The 18,648-nt window shown below is 57.5% G+C and overlaps 1 protein-coding gene across 19 annotated transcripts in view; it reads left to right on the top strand.

The window, feature by feature from the left end:
• The window catches only part of Casz1 (castor zinc finger 1), a 150,243-nt gene that overhangs the window by 84,969 nt on the left and 46,626 nt on the right, over positions 1 to 18,648 (top strand). For 12 of the 19 annotated variants that reach the window (XM_087214440.1, XM_087214434.1, XM_087214442.1 and 9 more), the window contains 2 exons: positions 231 to 282; positions 11,688 to 11,726. In XM_087214440.1, the coding sequence (XP_087070566.1) occupies positions 11,711 to 11,726 (16 nt within the window). In that variant the 5' untranslated portion in view covers positions 231 to 282; positions 11,688 to 11,710. Of the gene's footprint in view, positions 1 to 230; positions 283 to 10,773; positions 11,309 to 11,687; positions 11,727 to 18,648 lie in introns of those variants that run through there. The other 7 variants (XM_087214445.1, XM_087214432.1, XM_087214433.1 and 4 more) reach the window with 6 other exon arrangements.

Here is an 18,648-nt window from a genome sequence, read left to right as displayed (position 1 = left end):
TTCTGAATTTTCAAACTTCGGTTGGTATGTACTTCAATGAGTCCAGATTAGAGCCCACGCGGAATGTCTGAATCACCAGCCCCTTTACCCTGAGCATTTGCCCCTCGGCCTACAGGGTGCCAGGGAGGCCCCTGAGCACACAGGGCCAGGATAGGGTGGAGGTGGGGAGGGGGTGGGTTGAAGGTCTCCTGCCTGGAAAGGCTAACAGGCTCCTCCCTCTCCCTCCTCAGGATGAAGTGACGCCCCAGCTACATTCGAGGCACCTCTAGGACCCGCTACAAGGTAAGGCCCAAACCTCCTCTCTGATCCTGCGTCCTCTGCCCTGTTGGCAACCACCTCATTGGATGCATCTGTCACCCTGGGCTGGATTCAGTCCCCAGGACTGGTGGGAAGGTGGAGGCAGGGAATGGGAGCCACCCTGCCCATTGGAGCTTCTGCTTGGCTCTTAGGCTGGAATGGGATGCGGGGCATGGGTTGCAGACTTGGGGCAAGGAATATGTTCCCGGCAGCATCGGCAGCGGGACACTGGGGTGCCTGCGGTGGCTGGTCTGGCCTCCTAGAACCTCTGCTTGCAGCCCTGGCTGGAGAACCCTGTGGGCTTGAAGCCTTAGGAACCCTTCATTGCAAGGCTGGCAGGGAGGAGGCCCGGGCCTACTGCCCTGCCTTTCCCCAGACCCCGGGCTCCCCGAGAGGCTGGGCACACGAGGCTGCCCTGGCTGGCCCTGCCTTCACAGGCTGTCACAGTCCCCTAGTGGCACGAAGAACCTTGGGGCCACCGGGCCTCGGCCCCCCCCAGGCAGTGCCGTGTCAGAGGTGACCGGTGGAACGCCAGTGTTATGTAAATAGCGGGGCCTGCCCGGCGGGCGAGCTGGATGGCTGCAGCCATCCATCATCTCCGCACGGCGGGGCGGGGGACAGACACGGCACCGTGCGCTTGGCTCCAAACCTGTTTGTTTTGCTTTTGTCTCCCGAGTTTCGACCGGCTCAGGGTTTTGTCCTGCCGGCCCCTTCCCCCCCAGGAGGACGGGAGAAGGGAGGAGAGTCCCCCGGCTCCCACCGCGGCATCCCTTTTGGACTTCAAAGGCTCCCCCAGCATTGTCTGCGCCGGCGGGCAGTGGCCCTGAAAACGTGATCAGAGGCGGCCGGGTGTAGGGCAGGCCCGGCCCGCGCCCTGCGCTCTCGCTGGGGCCCGTGGATTCCTCCCTTTGCCGCCAGCACCACCCTGGTTACAGCACCACTCTGGGTCCCTTCTTGCCTTTCTCTCCCCTCGCCCTTTCCTACTCCCTCTGGCTGCTCCTTCCTGCCCTCAGCCTCAGCTTCACTCCTCTCTCAGGGCTTTGAGAATCTGGAATTCCAAGAGTCTCTCCAGCCCTTCTGATGCCCTTCTGATCCCCTTCCCATCTTTACTCAGAATTTCAGGCCTTGAGCAGGGCTTCCCAGAGTGCCAGGAGCTAGAAATCTGCTTGCCATGCAAGGCTTGTCTCACCTCCCTCTTCCCCCACCCTCTACTCAGCATGGAAGCCTCACTTCCGCTCTAGACTTCTGCCCAGGAGGGTCCAGGTTGGACACCTTCAATCCCCAAGAGCAGGATGGAGCAAGCATCATCTGAGTCCTCAAACTCAGCCCTGGGTGCTTTCATTTTCTGGAGCAGGGCACAGGATGTCCCCTGGGTCACATTTAGCCCACAGCCTGGCTGTATAAATAAAGTTTTATTGGAAACAGCCATGCCCATTTGTTTTTCTGTTGTCTGTGGCTGCTTTCACTCTACAACAGCAATGTTGAGTGACCACAACAGAAACTGGCCTACAAAGTGTGAAATATTCATTATCTGGCCCTTGACAGAAAAGTTTGCAGACCCTAGCCTTGAGGGTTCTGGACCCTTCTCCCCTGCCCTCTCGTAAAATATATAGAACATGAAATTTGCCAGGGTACCCAGGCTCAAGAGTGTGACGCGCTGGCATGAAGTTCACTGCCAGTGCTATGTGCCACCTTCCTGTGCTGTCATCCTTGGTGGATGGCTCTGGTGGCCCTGGGCATTAATCTGGGTGCCCTGTGCCAGGGTGTAGGCTGCTCACTGTCCTGGTCTGCAGGGAGCCCTGTCCCTCCTTTCTTAATCCCCCAGCCCCTGGTTGGCCCCTTCCATCTGGAAATGCCAGCTCTTCTCTGCTCCCAGGCCCTTAGAGCCGTTGCTCCAAGCATCCAAGGAGCCCCGTGCCCCTCTCCTGTCGCCCGTAGCAAGCTCTTGTACAAGGTGAGAGGACATCTTATTGGGATGAGTAAGAGAGTTGAGGCTGGAAGCCGTCAGCCTGGGACTCAACAGGGAGGGTCCTGGAGCCTCGGTCTCCCCTGTAGGCAGAGGACGAAGCAGCAACCTGGACAGGGGCCGTGGGGCTTCTCCTTCTGTGTCTGAACTGCTGGGGAAGGTGAGACCCCTAATGTCCTCTGGTTAGTGGACTGGGCAGCCCTGGGCTGCCCCATGCCACTGCTGGGACCTGGGAAATGACTGAGCCTCTCTCAGCGTCAGTTTCTCAGTCTATAAAATGGGTTATCCTGACTACCACACTCTGCTGTGCAGGGAGGGACTGGGATGCCTGGGGCAAGCCGTGAAGGCACGGTGGGCACTGCTGAGAGGGCAGCAGGCCTCTTGGAGGCTGCAGTTCTGGCTGGGAAGGCCTTGGAGCTTGCTCCATAGGCTCTGGTTCTGGCCGGGGTCAGGGGCCAAGGCTGCTCTGGCACAGCCCCATGGCCCTGCTAACCTGGGAGCTGGTTGCAAGCCTGAGAGGAAAAGCTGGAAGGGAGGGACAAGGAGAAGGGAGCTTTGTGCAGCCAGAGATCTGGGACAGAAGCAGCTTTCCTGGCCACCCCTCCTGCCGGCTGTGCTGCAGCCTCTCCTGGCCTCCCCTGGCCTTCACACAGCTCTGCTGCCCTCCAGGCCTTCACACTGCACCCCACCAGCTTCTCTCCCTCCAGGCCTCCCCACCACCCATGCCACCCCCATCCCTGCACCTCGTGGCTCTCTCTTTCTCTCTCTCTCCCTCTCTCTCCTTTTCATCTACTCGGAAGGCTTTACTTTACTTCCTTGTCACCCTAATTGATTGCATTAACCTTTCAGCGTATTGGATTTCCCCGGCATCGTGCAGAGAGCTCTGTGCAATATGCTTATAATCTGAGCCATAATGGACAGTTTGCAGTCAACAAGCCCCTTCTCCCATCGGCCCCACTGACATCTCTCTTGCCCAGGCCACCCTGGCTGCTCTCCGGCTGGCAGGGGTGGGGCAGTGGAATGGGCCTAGGAGGAAGTGGACACACACTTGGACCAGCTGGTGCATTTCCCCGCCTCTCCTCTCCCCCTGGCCCTGCCTCCAGCCTTGGATCCCCTTTCCAAGCTCCCTGGCCCAGGGCCTTGCCAGGCCTCTGGTCTGTGTGAGTCCTCTTGGCTTGGCTTTCTGCTCCTGGGACTCTCTGCCTAGTGAGTGGCTGGCGGGGCCAGCTTGGGTTTTGTGAATGACAGAGTCCCCTTCTTCCACCTGCACCCTTCTCAGAGCAAAGTTCTCCCTCCATCACTCGGCCGGGAGACTCTGGGGAAGGATGATGGTGACTGCTGCAGGAGGTGATGGGTAGCTGAGAAAACAGGTTCCCACCACTGCTTGTTCCTGAGCCAGTGGATCTCTGGGACCTTCGGAAGCTGGGCCACTCATGGAAAATGGGAGCACAGGGAGGACAGAAAGATGTTATCAGCAGGAGCCTGGGGAAAGGCAGGAGGAATGCCAGGAGGACTGCCACAATGATCCAGACATGGTGGCTTCTCAGCAGCGAGGACCCAGGTACCTGGACACCTAGTTTCAGCCCTGTCTCAGGCTGGTGGGATTTGCTTGGTCGGTGGGCAGTGTCACAGGGTCTCGATTTCCTGTCTGAGGTTTAGGCAGTAGCTTTGAGCAGACGCACCTGCCTTCATCCAAGGAGAGATGACACAGGCTGGGACATTCCTCTGTCTGGGAGGCTGGCCTGGACTGGTAGATGGACTCCCTCACAGCAGCTCCTGGTTGGGCACCTGCTAGCCCAGCAGCAGACAGAGGAGCCAGCCCCATGCCAGCTGCCCAGTCCTGGGAGCTCAGCCTGAGCCCTGAGTCCCAGCCCCTGTTGGGCCCTGCCAGACCCTCAGCCCAGCAGCCTGATGGCTGAGTCGTCACTCACGACAGGATGGGATGTCAGGTTGCATACATTAGTGTCAGGCTGCAGGAGCGGGGTGGAAGCTCCCATTAGCCCTGGTGGTACTTCCTCTCTACCGCACTGCTCTCTCCCTCGCCCTTTGCCCGTCATCTCCTCCTTCTGACCACCCCCAGCTCCTCCCATCACTCTATCACTGCGAAGGGCAAGCTTTGGCAAGAGAGGGCTGGACCTCGGTCCTTCCCATCCTCTCCCAAGGATTTTGGGGGTGGGCAGAGGGCACAGCAGGGAGAAGCCAAGCAGCGAATTAAAGTTTGTGATTGTCAGTGTCAGGAGAAGCTAAATAACCCTGTAACTAGTATGAAGGTGAATTCACGGTCTGTTGCACATGGAGAATATGAGTGTCTGCAAGGCGGGTGAGTGTGCACCCCGGAGTCCGCCTGCCACGGTGGGCAGCCGCCTCTCCGGGGACCTGGCAGGAGGCAGGAGGAGGGCCGTGCACTCTCCAACCCCTGCCAGGGAGCAGCTGCCGGGGAGTCCCCACCAAGCCCCGGGGGCAGCTCAGCTGCTTGACAACCCACTGGCCTGACTCCGGGGCCAGGGGAGGCGTTGCAAGCATGTCTCCTGGGGACAGGGAGTCCTCTTCCACTTACTCCGTCCACGCCTGGCCGAGTGCTGTGTCCTGCAGCAGCTCTGCAGTCAGTGCTATCACTATCCATCCCTTCTTCCCCACTTTTGATAACTTTTTTTTTTGGTACCAGGGATCGAACTCGGGACCTTCCGCTTTTCGCGGCAGGTGGCAGAACCACTGAGCTAAATCCCTGGCCCCTCCCCACTTTTTAATAACCACCTTATTGAAAAATAATTCACATACCATAAAATTTACTCTTTTTTTTTTTTTTTTTGGTGGTACTAGGGATGGAACCCAAGGTTTTTGCATTGACTTACATCCCCAGATCTTTTTTTTTTTTAATTTTCAGTCAAGATCTTGCTATAAGGTTACATTGCCCAGTCTTAGCTGACACTTGTGATCCTCCTGCCTCAGCCTCCCACAGTGCTGGGTTTACAAGGTGTGCACCACCACTCTTGGCTTTTACTTTTTCTTTTGAGATTGAGTCTCACTAATTGCCCAAGCTAGCCTCAAACTTCCCATCCTCTGGCCCCAGCCTCTCAACTAGGTGGGATTACAGGTGTGTGCTACCGTGCCCAACAAAATTCACTCTTCTAAAATGTACAGTTCAGTGGTTAGTAGTATTATTTGCAAGGTTGTGCAACCATCACGAGTATTAGTTTTAAGACATTTTTATTTATTTTTGTTTATTTTTTTGGTATCAGGGATCAAACTCGTGACCTTGAGCTTTCAAGGCAGGCAGTGAAACCACTGAGCTAAATCCCCAGCCCAGGACATTTTTATTCCCTAAAAAGAAGCCCCATACTCAGTAGCAGTCACTTCCCATCCACCCTTCCACATGGGACAGGCAACCACTGGTTATTATTCCCTTTAGATGTTGAGGAAAGGGAAGCTCAGAGAGGGCCAGTGACTCAGTAAAGGTTGCACAGCCTAAAGATGATGGAGCCGAGGCTTGAACTGAGAGAAAGGGACCCCAGGGCCAGCACATCATGAGGGAGGGACTGCTCCATGTCCCGACTCCCCCCATACATGTCCTGCCGCCTATTTCTGACAGTTTGGGCTCAGGCGGATACAGGCGCTATGCAGATGTGTAGGCCCAGGCAGGGACACGCTCCCTCTTCTCTCAGGTACACTCCGGTCTCCTTGCAGAAAAGCCTCCCCCCACACATCCACAAGGACAGCACCCTCCCTCCCCTGGGTGCTCCGGGCTTCTCTTCCCAGCCACACTCCGGGAAGGGAGGCTGGCACAGAAGTGGGCAGCCAGGGTGGCCAGCGAGACCTAGGTGGTTTCAGTTTTAAAACAAGAAACTCCCTTCTCAGATCACTGTAAGTGAACCAACACGCCAACAGGACACTCCAGAACAGGCCCTGTCCCTGCCCACAAGGCCACCCAGCCCTGTCATCCCTGGCCTCGCTCTGTCTCTCTCCTGCCCCTGCCTTTGCTTCTGTCCTCTTGTTTCTCACCCTTTTTCTTCCCACCCCCCTCTCTCTTCTCACACCCCACTTTCCCACCCCAAAACTTAAAAAAAGAAAGAAAGAAAGAAAAGAAAACAGCTGTTGTGGCCATGCTACTACATTTGCAGAATTTGGGGATTCATGTGAAACTGTCACTGCTTCTGATAAGAGATAAAGACAAGGGCCAGAGACAAAGGGAAAGGTAGAGAGCAGAGAGAATGAGTCTGTTGGATATGCTTTGGGGTTTTTTTTCCCTCCTTCTCTCTCCCTCCAAAGTGGAGGATCCGGCCGGGCCAGTTTGGATATTTATTAAGAAAAAGCCAAAGATAATTAACTTTTTTGTTTTTGTTTTGTTTGCGGGTGCCTCTCCGGCTGGCAGTCTTGACTGCCAGGCAAATCAAACCTGCTCCCTGCTCCTGGGGTGCTGGGCCACCATCAGGTCTACTGCAGCTGCCCCAAGTATTCCAGGGCCATCTGCTGCCCACCAAGCCACCTAGCTGGGTTTTAGACCCTGAGTCACTGTATACCACCACCAATGCCACCTCCCCAGGCTCTCCTGGCTTGCAGAGCACCCCTTAGAGGTGGGTATAAGTGATACGAGGGTCTGGGTGGGAGAGGAGGGGCCACTGCTTGGGGTTGTGGCCAGCACTGCCCTTTGGGGCAGTGGGTAAGAGTGAGTTCCTCCCAGGGGCACGGTATTCTTCCTGGTCAGCTCAGGGCTGCTGACTTCCCAGGAGAGGCCAAGGGGAACAGACTGAGCTGGAAGTGCAGCGGGAGGCCAGATTTGGCCAATTTGGTCCTGATCTTGTGCCAAGAGGCTGGTTCAGCCAGAACCCATGGCCCCTGGGAAAGCCCAGAAGACGACAGTGGGCCACAGAACCATCCTCTGGTTTCCATCCACCCGAGGTACCAGGATCTGTCTTGTTCCCACCTTCCACCCAGCCTAGGCCATTGGGGGTCCCTCAGAGCAGTCAGGGAGCCAGGGCTTGGCTAAGAAGCTGACTGCTTCTGGTCAGCTACCCTGCAATTGGCGCAGAACCATAAGCCAAGCTGTGGCCTGAGCTGAGGTCCGGCTCATGGGGCAAGAAGTTGGCACCGAGAGTTAGAGACATTTGGGTAGGGGACAGAGCTGAGGGCATCTCAGGAGCAGGACAGCCAAAGTGAGAAAGGCCAGTGTGCCAGAGGTGGCTAGGCCTGGGGTGTGGCTCGCCCCCTGTTCAGCTCTCAGCCCCTCCCCTGCTGGACCCTCTCCCTGCCCGGCCCCACCCCAGCTGCAGGGAGGCAGCAACTGTGAGGTCCTCCAGGTGGGGCAGCTGCTTTAAAGCTGGACACAGAAAGGAGGGCATTTTTCAAGGATTTTGCTGGCCCTTTTTTTTCTCTGAAATATAAGGATGTGCAATTTTTTTGGTTTCAATTTAGCATTGGAGAATTTTATAATTTAGTAATTAAAATCTCTGATAGGCTTTAGAAATTGCGGCTAATTGAATTTAATGGGAAGATGATTTTCAATTTTATTTGATTACCGGGACCCCTGGCATCGGTATTTATGGGAAAAAAATGGGAAATGTGCTGTGTGGGCTAAGATGGCATAATTGAATTAGGGATAATCGGATTTCTCCGTCATGAATTTCACTATAATTTTCCTATAATTTTCCATTAGATATCTAGTTTACAAATATTCACAAAGAAATGAAGCTCTTTCGGAATGGAGATTGCTGGCTAACAGGATTATGGGGCCGAGCGTGCGGCTGTACCAGCCCCTATACTGCCATAATGTGATCCCTGTGTCTGCCTTACACTTAGCGTGGCCTTGGCCCCTCTCTTTGCCACCCACTCCACGGCTCCTTCCTCCCCTGTGTTTCCTCTTCGTCCTTGTTTGCCCCCCTGGCCGACACCAGCCTGTCCGTACCCATGATCTCTGCTGCCTGCTGGCTGAGCCCACGCCCAGGCCTGTGCCCCGGCACCCTGGCCCTGCACTCCTGGGCCCCTCGTGCCTCCTGCTCACATTCGCCCACTCTCCCCGATATTCTCACCTTCTGCCAGCCTGGGGGGTGTGCTCACACACACACACACACACACACCGACTCCTCACAGGTGCGAACATGCTTGTTCACATGCACACACAGTCTTTAGCCAAGGCATCTGTGCCCTGGCCCAGTCGCCCGAGAGGGAACCAGTTTATTGGGATCTTGGGGTGGGGTGCAGGAACAAAAGGAGCTTTGTTCAAGTTTATGTGAAAGTTACAAATTCAAAATGAGAGCAGATAAAGCATGAGATACCTGGTGTGTAAACAGACCAGTGAGTGAGAAGGCCCCAGGCTCAGGAGGGAGGAAGAGTGAGTGGGCACTCGCTGGGGGTGCAGGAGGACAGCAGCCAGCCCTGGCAGCTCTCGGGAATCATGGCTGGGTCTCCTGGGCTCTGGAGAGGGCTCCTGGGCCGGTGGGATTGCTGCAGAGCTTTCTGCTTGGATTTTTCACTTGGGGTGTGGTGCCTAAGGAGCAGCTGGAGGCTCCAGGCCCAGGCCCTGGAATCAGGAGGAATCGTGGCACTGGTTCAGGCATGGATTTCCTCACTGTGGCCTTCGGGGGTCAAAGAGGTGTCACTACATCAGGGGTGTCCAGGCAGAAGTGGGCCATAGCCTCAAGGGACACCTGAGTTCTAGGCTCCTCGCCTTGGTGCAAGCATACACCAGAGACAGGGCCGGAGAGGAACCTGGGGACCCCTCCTTTACACCTGATTCGCACCCCACAACCTTGCTGCCTAAACCCTAACACACCCGGTTGGCCTCAGTTTCTCGATTCTCTCACCTTTTCTCCATGGAAGGTTTTTGCTCTTGGGCAGGGCCTGCCCCGCCTGCAGTATCTGACTGTGGCCACTGTCTCGGGTGTCACCTCTCTGCCATGGGTCACACATGGCAGCCCCTCTAGCCAGCCCTATTTGTGCTGCCTCCCCTCTAGCGTTCTTGGGCCTGCTGCATCAGCCGTTCCTCCCCGCCTTTGCCCACCAGAGGCCACTCAGTTAGAGGGAAGCTGATTGAGTTGGCCTTGCCGTCCACCCAGACCCTCCTGGGGTCACCCTGCCCCTCCTCCCAGGACTAGTCTTCTAGGAAGAGTGTGGCTTGGTTGGTTTAAGGTTTGTTCCCCTATTTGGGGGTTTTAAGCCTCTAGGCCTTTCCAGCTGCTGTTTGCCCACAGGGATTCGGACAGGCAGTCGGGAATGGAAGTCGGCAAGAAGGCATGGGGCGGGCCGTGGAATAAGAGGTATGGCACACTCTTTGTGAAGCCATTTAGAACTAAAGAACAATCCGAAATAAGAAGAAAAAGAAGGGGAAAGTAGGAGAAAGAGTAGATTGTTAACTCCCTTGACGTCTTTGCCCCAAGGCCTCCCTGGGGCCCCTCCCTTTGCAAAATAGAAATATTGCAAAAATAGGCCAGCGCCATTTTGCTGAATGCTGCCCAGGCAGCAGGGAATGCTGGGCCTGCCACCTTCCTCTCTTTGGAAGGCAGCATGGTCCTTCCTCAAATAGGAAAGAGGAAGGGAGCAGGGTGGGCACAGCGGGCCACAGCCCAGACGGTGGGAGTAGGTCCTGCCCCCACCCCTGCCTGGCTGTTTCCCTGAGCCCCTCAAGCCCAGTGGGTAACTTGGCTCCTGGACGTCCATGGTTGGGGCAGGGAGTCTGGGATGTGGGGGGCCCTGGCGGAGACCCATGAAACTTTTCTGAGAGAAAAGGAGAGCCAAGGAGAGGACAGAGCTCCTGGTCCCTCCGTGAGAGGCAAAGACAGAAAAAGAGGTCCCATGCCAGGGGGAAAGGTCACGCCAGGCACGGGGAGCCAGGAGCAGGTGGCGCATGTGTGTGTGGGGGGGGTGTCTGTGCTCCGGGTGGTGGCGGGGTGGATGCCGCTGACCTATGGTGGGGATCCCAGGCAAAGGGTGCCAAAGGGCAGGGGCGGGGCAGGGGCGCGGCTGGAGTTCGGGGTCTGGGGACCAGGGCACGTGTGTCGTCCCGAGCCGCGCGACCGGCGGGGAGGGGGCCGGGGCCCATGTTCAGGGTCAACCCCAAGAGAAGCGGCAGAAACCCAGGCGCGAGTGCCGGGAGCGCGAGGCAGGCGCGCGAGGGTGCGGGCGGGCGCGAGACTGACATGCGAGTGTTCCCGGCACACCCAGAGCCGCGCTCCGACTCCTTTCTTCCTCGAACTCAAAGAGCCACAGCGACAAGCAGAGGGAATCAGGGCCTGGAGTCTGGGGAACCCCTTCGAGACCCCCAGAAACCCTGCGGAGCCCGCGAGAGAAGCTCCAGGGACAGACTTCAAGCTCGCGCGGCCCGGCGGGCGCGGCCCCGCGGCGCCTCACACCTGCGCGCGCGCGCGCGAAAAAGTTTGCGTGGCCGCGCGGGGAGGGAGGCGGGGGCGCTTGAGGCGAGCGGGAGCGCGCAGCGGCCGACGGATCTCATTCGAGAGGCGCGCGAGGCGGGGGGGGGCGGGGCGGGGTTGAGCGCGCGCGCTGGCCGTCGGCGCGAGTTGGCGCGGGTGCGCGAGCGCCGTCCCCGCGCCTCACTGCCCCCACCCGCGCGCGGTCCCGAGCACTGAATCCCCGCCTTCCTCCCGAAGTCAAAGGCTTGGGGAATCCCTGAGCCCATAAGAGCGGGGGCGCGCAAGTGTGAGGGAAGGGAGAGGGCGCGCGCCCGAGGGGAGAGCGCGCGACGCGGGCGAGCGCTCGCCCATTCACTTCGGCTCGAGGCGAGGCGAGGCGCGCGCGCGGGCGGCGGGCGGGCGGAGCTCTGCTCTTTCACCTGCCGGAGCCGCGCGGGCCGGCAAGGAGGAGGCGGCGCCGCGAGCGCCCTGCCAATCACCTCGGCGCCTGGCAGCGCCCGGCCGCTCCTGCCCGCCCCGCTCCCTCCTGCCAAACTGTTACCCTGAGTGTTACCGTCAGGAGCAATGACATCAGGGTTTTAAAACAACTTGTTATTCGGGGAGTAATCAGTTGCAATTAGGCATTAATTAAGTATTATGAAAGTTGATTATTTAAGTGAATTCGGCTTTCGACTCTCCGACTATGGTGAGGACCGGGAGCGGGCCGGGGGAGGGCGCGGGGGCCGGGGCCCTCGGGGGCGACCCCCGCGCGGGGCAGGGCCAGGCGGGGACGGGACGGGACGGGACGGGACGGGACGGGACGGGACGCGCGCCCCCGGCCCCGCGCCCTCCTTGCTGGACCGGGACGAGTTTCGGGAACTCGGGGCGCAGGGGCGCGCGGGCCGGAGCGTGGGAGCGGGCGGCGGCGCGGGTGGACTCGGGACGCCGGGGGCCCGGCCGCGATGCGCGGGGCCCGGTGGCCTGGAAGGGGGCGGCGGCGGCGGCGGGCGGCGGCCGGGGCCCGGCGAGACGCTAACAGAGTCTCCTCTTCTTTCCCGTGCCTCCCTGCCTGGCGTGCCTCGAAGAGTTTGGGACCAAGGAGCGCAGAATGGATCTCGGAACAGGTACCGGCCGGTGGGAACCCGCGGGAGGCTCTTTCACTTTTCTTTCAGTTCTTTTACGGAAGTTATTCTTTTTAGTCCAATGAGCTCGCGGCGGAGCAGGGTGCCGGCCGGGCCGAGGGTCGGTGCTACCGCCCCTGCGCTCGCTGCTCTCTGGATGGCGAGATGGTTATTATTTGTTACTTGCTTAGTGACTGTGACTAATTTAATGCTTGTCATTGTGAAAGAACCGAGAGGACAGGGAGCTGGGGGGCACCCGAGGAGATGATTTAGGGGGTTTTGTGGGGGTTTTTGTTCTCCATGTTTTTGTATGGGTCCGTGTTTTTAAAATATACATATACTTTTCCCCCCTCTGTAAAGAGCTCTGTGTGTCTGGCTATGGGGTGTATGTTTTTATTTTTTTTAGTGGGGGGTGGTTTAGTTTTTGAAAGCAGCGTCCTGTTGGGAAAGGTGGTTAGTCTGGTTTCGGGGCGACTGTCTCAAGGTAAAGGAATTTAATTTATTTGGGACAAGGCTGTGTCGGATGATCAAGCTGCTTATTATGGCTAATGAGTGTTTTTCACCTGAGAATCTGTGGGCTGAGGCTGCTGTTATCAGTTCAAAGTGAGGGGCCCAGGACTCTCTCCCGGCCCCCTTTTAGCCCCCGCCCTGGAGGTGTTGATGGGCCAGACTAACTTTAGGTATCTGGGTCTGGGGGCCTAGGTTGGGACGCAGGTCAGGCTCCACGTAGCTGCTGGCCTGGGACAGAGTTTATCCTGGGAATTGGGTGTCTTACTGGTTTTAATCTAGTTTTGTTCAGTCGTTCTCTTCACACCCTGGCTCCCAGCCTGAGCTGAGAGAGCACTGTCTCAGCGCTTCAGGCTCCCTCCAGCCCTCTTATCGAAACCAGGTTTTATCAGGACCCTCACATACTAGGTCTTCAGAAGCAGCTCACTGCCCTCTAAATGTCTTAAAAGAAACAAACAGGTTGAGGTTGCTAACTGACTGGGACTGATCTCTGAACCCTTCGGTTCCATTTATAGAAGGAAAGGTGGCTTTGGTGGCTGTTAAGGGTTGTTAAACTTGTAGTTCATGACAGGCCCAAGTTCATGGATCCCTTGGGACCCAGGAGCTGACTTCTGACCCTCTGAGGTCAGAGGGGAGTAGGCTGAGAGGGCAAGGGGTGGCATTGGTGAGTGGCATGGTAGCTGGTGTTAACAAGGGGGTGTGTGTTGTGGGGGAGGCAGTTTTTCACAGAATTTTTAGACTGTCCCCACAGGTGTGATCTTGGCTAAGGGGATGTGGAGGTCCCCAGGACCTCTTTGCCCAGGAAGGGTGAGACGCCCCCTGCTGGGCAAAGTGGTGAAGGTGTCCAGAGGCCACTGATACCACCCTGCCCCTCCCGGCCCTCCACGCCCACAGAGAACCAGCCCGCCCCCACCTCTAATCAGGTGTCTCATCGCTGAGCTCTCAGGCCCCACCCCCTTTCTTCGGAAATGGGGCCCCCACCCAGCCCAGCCAAGGAGCAGCCCTCAGAGATGGGCCGGGCATTGTCACCACCCCCTACCTGGCACAGGCAAGCCTCTGCCCATGGGCGGGCATATGGGACCCAGGCATTACTCAGCTGGAAGGCAGGCCTTCCTGTCTTCCTCCTTCTAACCCCAGTGCCAACTGGAGCTGGTGCCTATCCTCCTGCCGTGCCAGTCCCTCCCGGGCTGCTGTTGGGGCACTGCTCCACAGCCCTTCTGTGGGGTTTCCCGATAGCCTGGTGGGAGGCAAGTGACAGGACCTCCCATGGTACTTCCTGGAACCTTAGAGAGACTTCTCCCGGCACTCCAGGGTCAAGCTCTGGAAACTTTTCCTAGAAGCCAGAAGGGCCCCAGAGGTCAGCTGGAGAGAGACACTCCCAGTGGGACTCGGGCCTGGACTCTGGCCACTGAGAGAGGGGAGGTCCAGGGTGTCAAAGTTCTGACAGTTTCCTGGAGGAATCATCTGGTGATACCATCTCAGTCTTTTTCTCTGAACTTGGAAGTTTCACTTAATCTCAGAACTTCTGAAGAAAAGGACTTTTTTTCCTCACTTCACACACACACACACACACACACACACACACACACACACACAATGGGAAGGAGGGACTCATCCTTTCTGGGCCTGTCTCCCAACCTCTGGAAGGTGCAAGGGACACAGGGCTTGTTGCTGGTGGGATGCAGGGCTCTTTTCCTTTGGGGGTAGCAAAGGAGCTTTAGCCAAGGGCCTCTTAGCACAGTGTGAGGTTGGAGATGCCACCTTTGGGACCCAAAAGAGTTGCCAGCACAAATATTGGATCATGGATTAACATCCCCTCTGGTCATGACACATCTAGTCCTGAAGCACCCAGGCCATAACTAATTCATTGTCGAGTGAGTCGAGTCTGCTCAGGAGGGGACAGCAGGACCTCAAGACCCTCAAAGTGGCCATGTGGACCCCTTCTCCTCTACCATAGTTCAGCCAAGGGCTGGATCAATCTGGACGTCTTTAGCAATAAAAAATGCCGATGTCGTCCTAATTCACCAGGCCCCGAGATGACAGCAAATTTACATTTTTTAATTAAACTAGCAGCCAGTTTTTATGAGAGGGGGTTGGGTTATGCAAATCAAATGGTTGTGTACGGAAGATTAGGAGAGTTTGGGAATAAATTCCACAAATGCTAATAAAAAAAAGAGGAAAGAGAGAGAGGGAGGGAGGGAGGGAGGAGAGAGAGGAAGAGAGGAGGACATAGTTCCATTAGGCCCTTTTAGAGTGATTTCCCTGGGGCAGGGAGCTGGGAGGGGAGGGGAGGGGAAAGGGAGTGGGGGAGGAAGCTTTCAGACACAGGTAAATCCATCCGCTCAGTTGGGAAGCTCCCCAGGATTAGGCCCCCGCCTGGCTGATTCCTGGGTCTGAACACGAATGGAAGGGGGGGTGAAAATGGCAGTGAAACCACAGTAGATCTTTGAGAAGTTTTCAAGTAATTCTCCTTTCCCCTCCAGGGGAGCTAGAGAAGGGGAGGGGCTGTCCAATAGAGGATCCAAGGTAGGCTCCACTGGGCAGAGGGCCAAATAGGCAAGAGGGCAAGTTCAAAGGGATGGCCGTGAAGCCCAGGGGGAGCTGGTGAGGGGCAGCACTGCCCACACAGCACTGTGGCCGAAGCCGTGTCATTCAGACGCGTCATTGGGAGGAATCAGTGTTCTTCTCTGACTAGGCCTGTGTCTTTTTCCTGCCGGGCCCCAGGCTGGGACCCTCTTGCATTGTGGGCAGACACCCTGGCCCCATCGTTGCATGGTGGCCCAGGCTTCAACTGGGGGTGGGGAGCATCAGCATGGTTCCAAGGGTGGAATTTCCTAGTAGCCACGAGCTTTCAGGGTACCTGGTCTGCAGCGGGTAGAAGAAGAAAGGCTGCAGACTTCTCCCAGGTGGCGCCTGACCCCAGAGAGCGAAGGACTCAGCCTCCAGATTCACAGAACTTCTTTGAGCCACTAGTTCATGGCCAGGCCTTTCCATGAGTGGAGACTTCTGAGAACCTCGCTAGCTCTGGTGTCGCCATCAACCTAGCCCACAGTGGTGATTGGGAAGGGCCTTGTGCTGTTTCTGGAGGAAGAGTTTTGAGCTGGGTTTGGGGTAGAGCAGATTACCCTCCATCTTCCTTCCTCCAGCCTGTACTGACCAGATACACCCACTTAACCAGTCTAAGCTGAGGCCGCCCCTACACCCAGGTTGGGCACCAGTTTTGCCAGTCTGCTGTAGGGGGTAGATGCTCTGGTGCCGTCTTGGTAGGAAGGAGCTGCCAGAGCCAAGGACAGAATGGGCTGTCTTGGGGGTACCAAGTTTCCTGGTATCTTTCAGACAGCCTGGTTGCGCACTGGGCAGTGATGCCGAGAAGGATCAGAAATCAGATGACCTTGCAGGTCTTGGGCCCTCTGACACCCAGCTTGGTTTTGTTCAGTGGGGCCAGCTTGTGGGAAGGGGGTGAGTAGACAGAGTGAGAATCATTTGGACCTTCTTTTTTTTGGTACCAGGGATCGCACTTGGGTCCTTGCACCTGCAAGGCAGGTGGCAGAACCACTGAGCCAAATCCCCAGCTCTGGACCTTCTTGATAGAAAGTGTTTGAGACAGGCAGCTCTGGGCTATGAGGTGGCCTTGGCCTTGACCAGCCTGGACACTGGTTATAAAACAGGCACAATACAGGACAGCAGAGCCATTCTCCCACAGGAGGCAAGGCAGAGAAGGCAGGTCTGGAAAGGCCCCTAGGGAGATATCGGCCTAGGCCCCTGTTCCTGAGTGAGGGCCAAGCAAGGGGGGCCACCAGATCTGCTCCCCACGAGAGACTTGGGGGTTGGAAGCCAAATCAGCCTAGCCCTCCTCGGCACTGCCGATCTTCCCTGCCCCCTGCAGCCAGGGAATCTGGCTGAGTTGCAGCTTGGGTTTTTATGATGGAAAAATAAAATAAATGGAGGCACCTTTGGAGGGCTGAGTCACGGCAGCAACATCTCCTCATTAAAGCTGTTGCCCCTGGCTCAAGGCCCTGCCCACTTCCCCAGGCAGGGGACTGGGTGGGGCTCGGGAAGGCTCTTGGCCCTGAGTGCCCTCCTCCTTGGACCCTGCCAGGGGCATCCCCACCGTCCAGCAGCCGCCCTGGGCTGGCCTGCTGTTCTTAGAGGGGCCACTGCCAGCCCCAAGCCCCAAGGACTGGCGTCTAACCCTGCCCTCCTGGTGCTGGCTTTTAAACCTTGACCACTCTGGCTGCTGCCACCACAGCCACCACACCTGCTGCCTCTTCTTCCTCCCCTCTCCTCCCCTCTCCCTCTGCTCCTTTTCCTCCTCCTCCTCCTTTTCCTTCTCCTGGTCCTCATCTTCAGAGCCCAAAGGAAGTTGCTCTGTAGCAGTATTACTCTTGGGTCCCCAAGGTGAACAGCAGCTCCTGGGGTAGCCGGGGCCAGGGGCCAGCGAGAGCAGGAAGGGGTTGAGGAGGAGGAAGGCTGTGGCCTGTGTGGAAGGAGGAAGGACTACCTCACTGGGATGGCTTTGGAAGGTGGCAGCCTGGTGATCAGCGCCTCACACCTCAGGCCCTGTAGGGGAAGAGCCCCTGGGCAGGTTGGTCAGGCTGCAAGTCAGCAGCTCTTGGGCAGCTCCTGTGGAGGAGGCACCAAAACATAGGCTGCCTGGTCCCCCACCCCCAGGTCTGCAGGCCTGCTCAGTAGAAGTCAGCTGGGACCTGAGAGATTTGTTTAGGTGTGACCTTACAGATTCTCCCTTCACCACCCACACCATGCAGACTTCCACCAAGCCTGTCTTCTCCGAGTCCTTCTCACACACACCCCCGCCCCCAGCAGCTCCTGCTTCCCGTTGTGCAACCACATTTTTCTGCCTTTTTGGCCAGGCTGCCCTGCTTCAGCAGGCAGGCCCTTCCTACTCACCTTCCCTGCCCTCCCACCTTGCCAGCCTCACACCCAGTTGGCCCTGGGAAGAGATAAGAGAGAAGTGGCTGGCTAGGGGCCTGTTGCTCTGAAGATCTGCTTCTACCTGTGACATTGCTGTGCCAGGACAGCACTCACACTAATGTGTCCCAAGCTCAGGAGGCCAGGGCCAAGGCCAGGGCCTTGTTTTTTTCTGCTGTTGCTACTTCTAATGGTGACCATCAGATGTGACCATTAGCCACTGTGTTGACGTCTCCCAGTGCTTGGTACGGTCTCAGACTCGTGCCTTCCCGCCTCAGTGCTGGTGTGATTGATTGATGGATGGATGTGCCTCTTCCCCAAGTGCCTGCCCAGCTTCTGAGTGGGGCAGAAGGAGGAAGGCAGGAAATGCTAGCTATTCCCTTGGGACCTGGGTTTTAGCTCCTCAAGAGCTTTCTAGGCCTGGTTTACAGGAAGAAATGGGACTGAGGTCAAGGTTGATGTGAAGGGGTGAGATGACATAAGGACAAAGGTAGGCATTGCATAGTTGAATGGGGGCCCCAGAGCACCTACCAGCTGTGACCATGACATGCAGCAGGGAGGGCTTGGAGTGTGAGGTCAGAAGAGCAGTAGCCAGTGTGGCCTGAGCCTCTGCTCTGCTTCCTCCCTGGCCCGTTGCCACCTCCTCTGTGTCTTCCCTCCTGTCCAGCTGATGGCCTCCTCTTCCTGTAGCATGTGTATCCTTCCAGGTGGGACCCCTTCAGCTGGTGTACCCAGTGCAGGCAGGGAGGCCAGGCAGAGGGCCTGGGGCACATGCTGAGGCACAGCCCAGACTGCCAGGGCCCCAGACCCCAGCCCCAGAGTGGAAAGGGGATCTGCTGAGTTGGCAGGGGATCTGCTCTGAGGTTGTCCATGGACCTGCCCTCTTCCCCCTCTGGGGCTCTTCCAGCCCCACAGGCTCAGCCAGTGCCATGAGACCCCCTCCTGCAGCCAAGCATGCCCACTCTTGTTGCCTCCTGGGCTGAGGTGAGGACACTGTCTGGCTTTGGGGGAGAAAGTGAGTGGGGAGAGAGAACAGATCCCATTTGTGGTCCCAAAGGCCAAGGATTCCTAGAGGAAGCCTTTCAAGTTGAGCTTTTCTTACAAGGGCTTTGTCCTTGAACCTAGAGGTCCCCAGGAGAGACCATGCTGCATGACGACAGGAGACCAGAGGAGCCAGGTGGAGCCTCAGGCCTGGGACTCCAGTGTGGTAGGAAGGTGGCAGTGTCCAGGAGGCCAGCAAGGAGACTGCTGGCAGTTTGTGTCACTGGAAGCACACCTTTTCCCTGGCTGTGATCTTTACTTGCCTCTGACCAGAACCTCCCTCCCTGCAGCCCAAGAACCATGGGCACTGCAAGCCAGGGCCCCTGGTCAACCACAGGAGGATGGCTGAGGAGCGCTGCTGCCCAGCAGGGGGCGCCCCACCATATCTGCCCCCCTCACGGGGACTGGGACCTGGGTCCCACCTTGGTCCAGGCTTTCGGTCCAGGGC

Source organism: Heterocephalus glaber, unplaced genomic scaffold, assembly GCF_053883595.1.
Source record: "Heterocephalus glaber isolate CG9 unplaced genomic scaffold, H.glaber_assembly_v1.0 deba00001447, whole genome shotgun sequence".
NCBI classification, from domain to species: Eukaryota; Metazoa; Chordata; class Mammalia; order Rodentia; family Bathyergidae; genus Heterocephalus; species Heterocephalus glaber.
The sequence above is the reverse complement of the archived record's forward strand: the minus strand, read 5'-3'. Positions and strand labels throughout refer to the sequence as shown.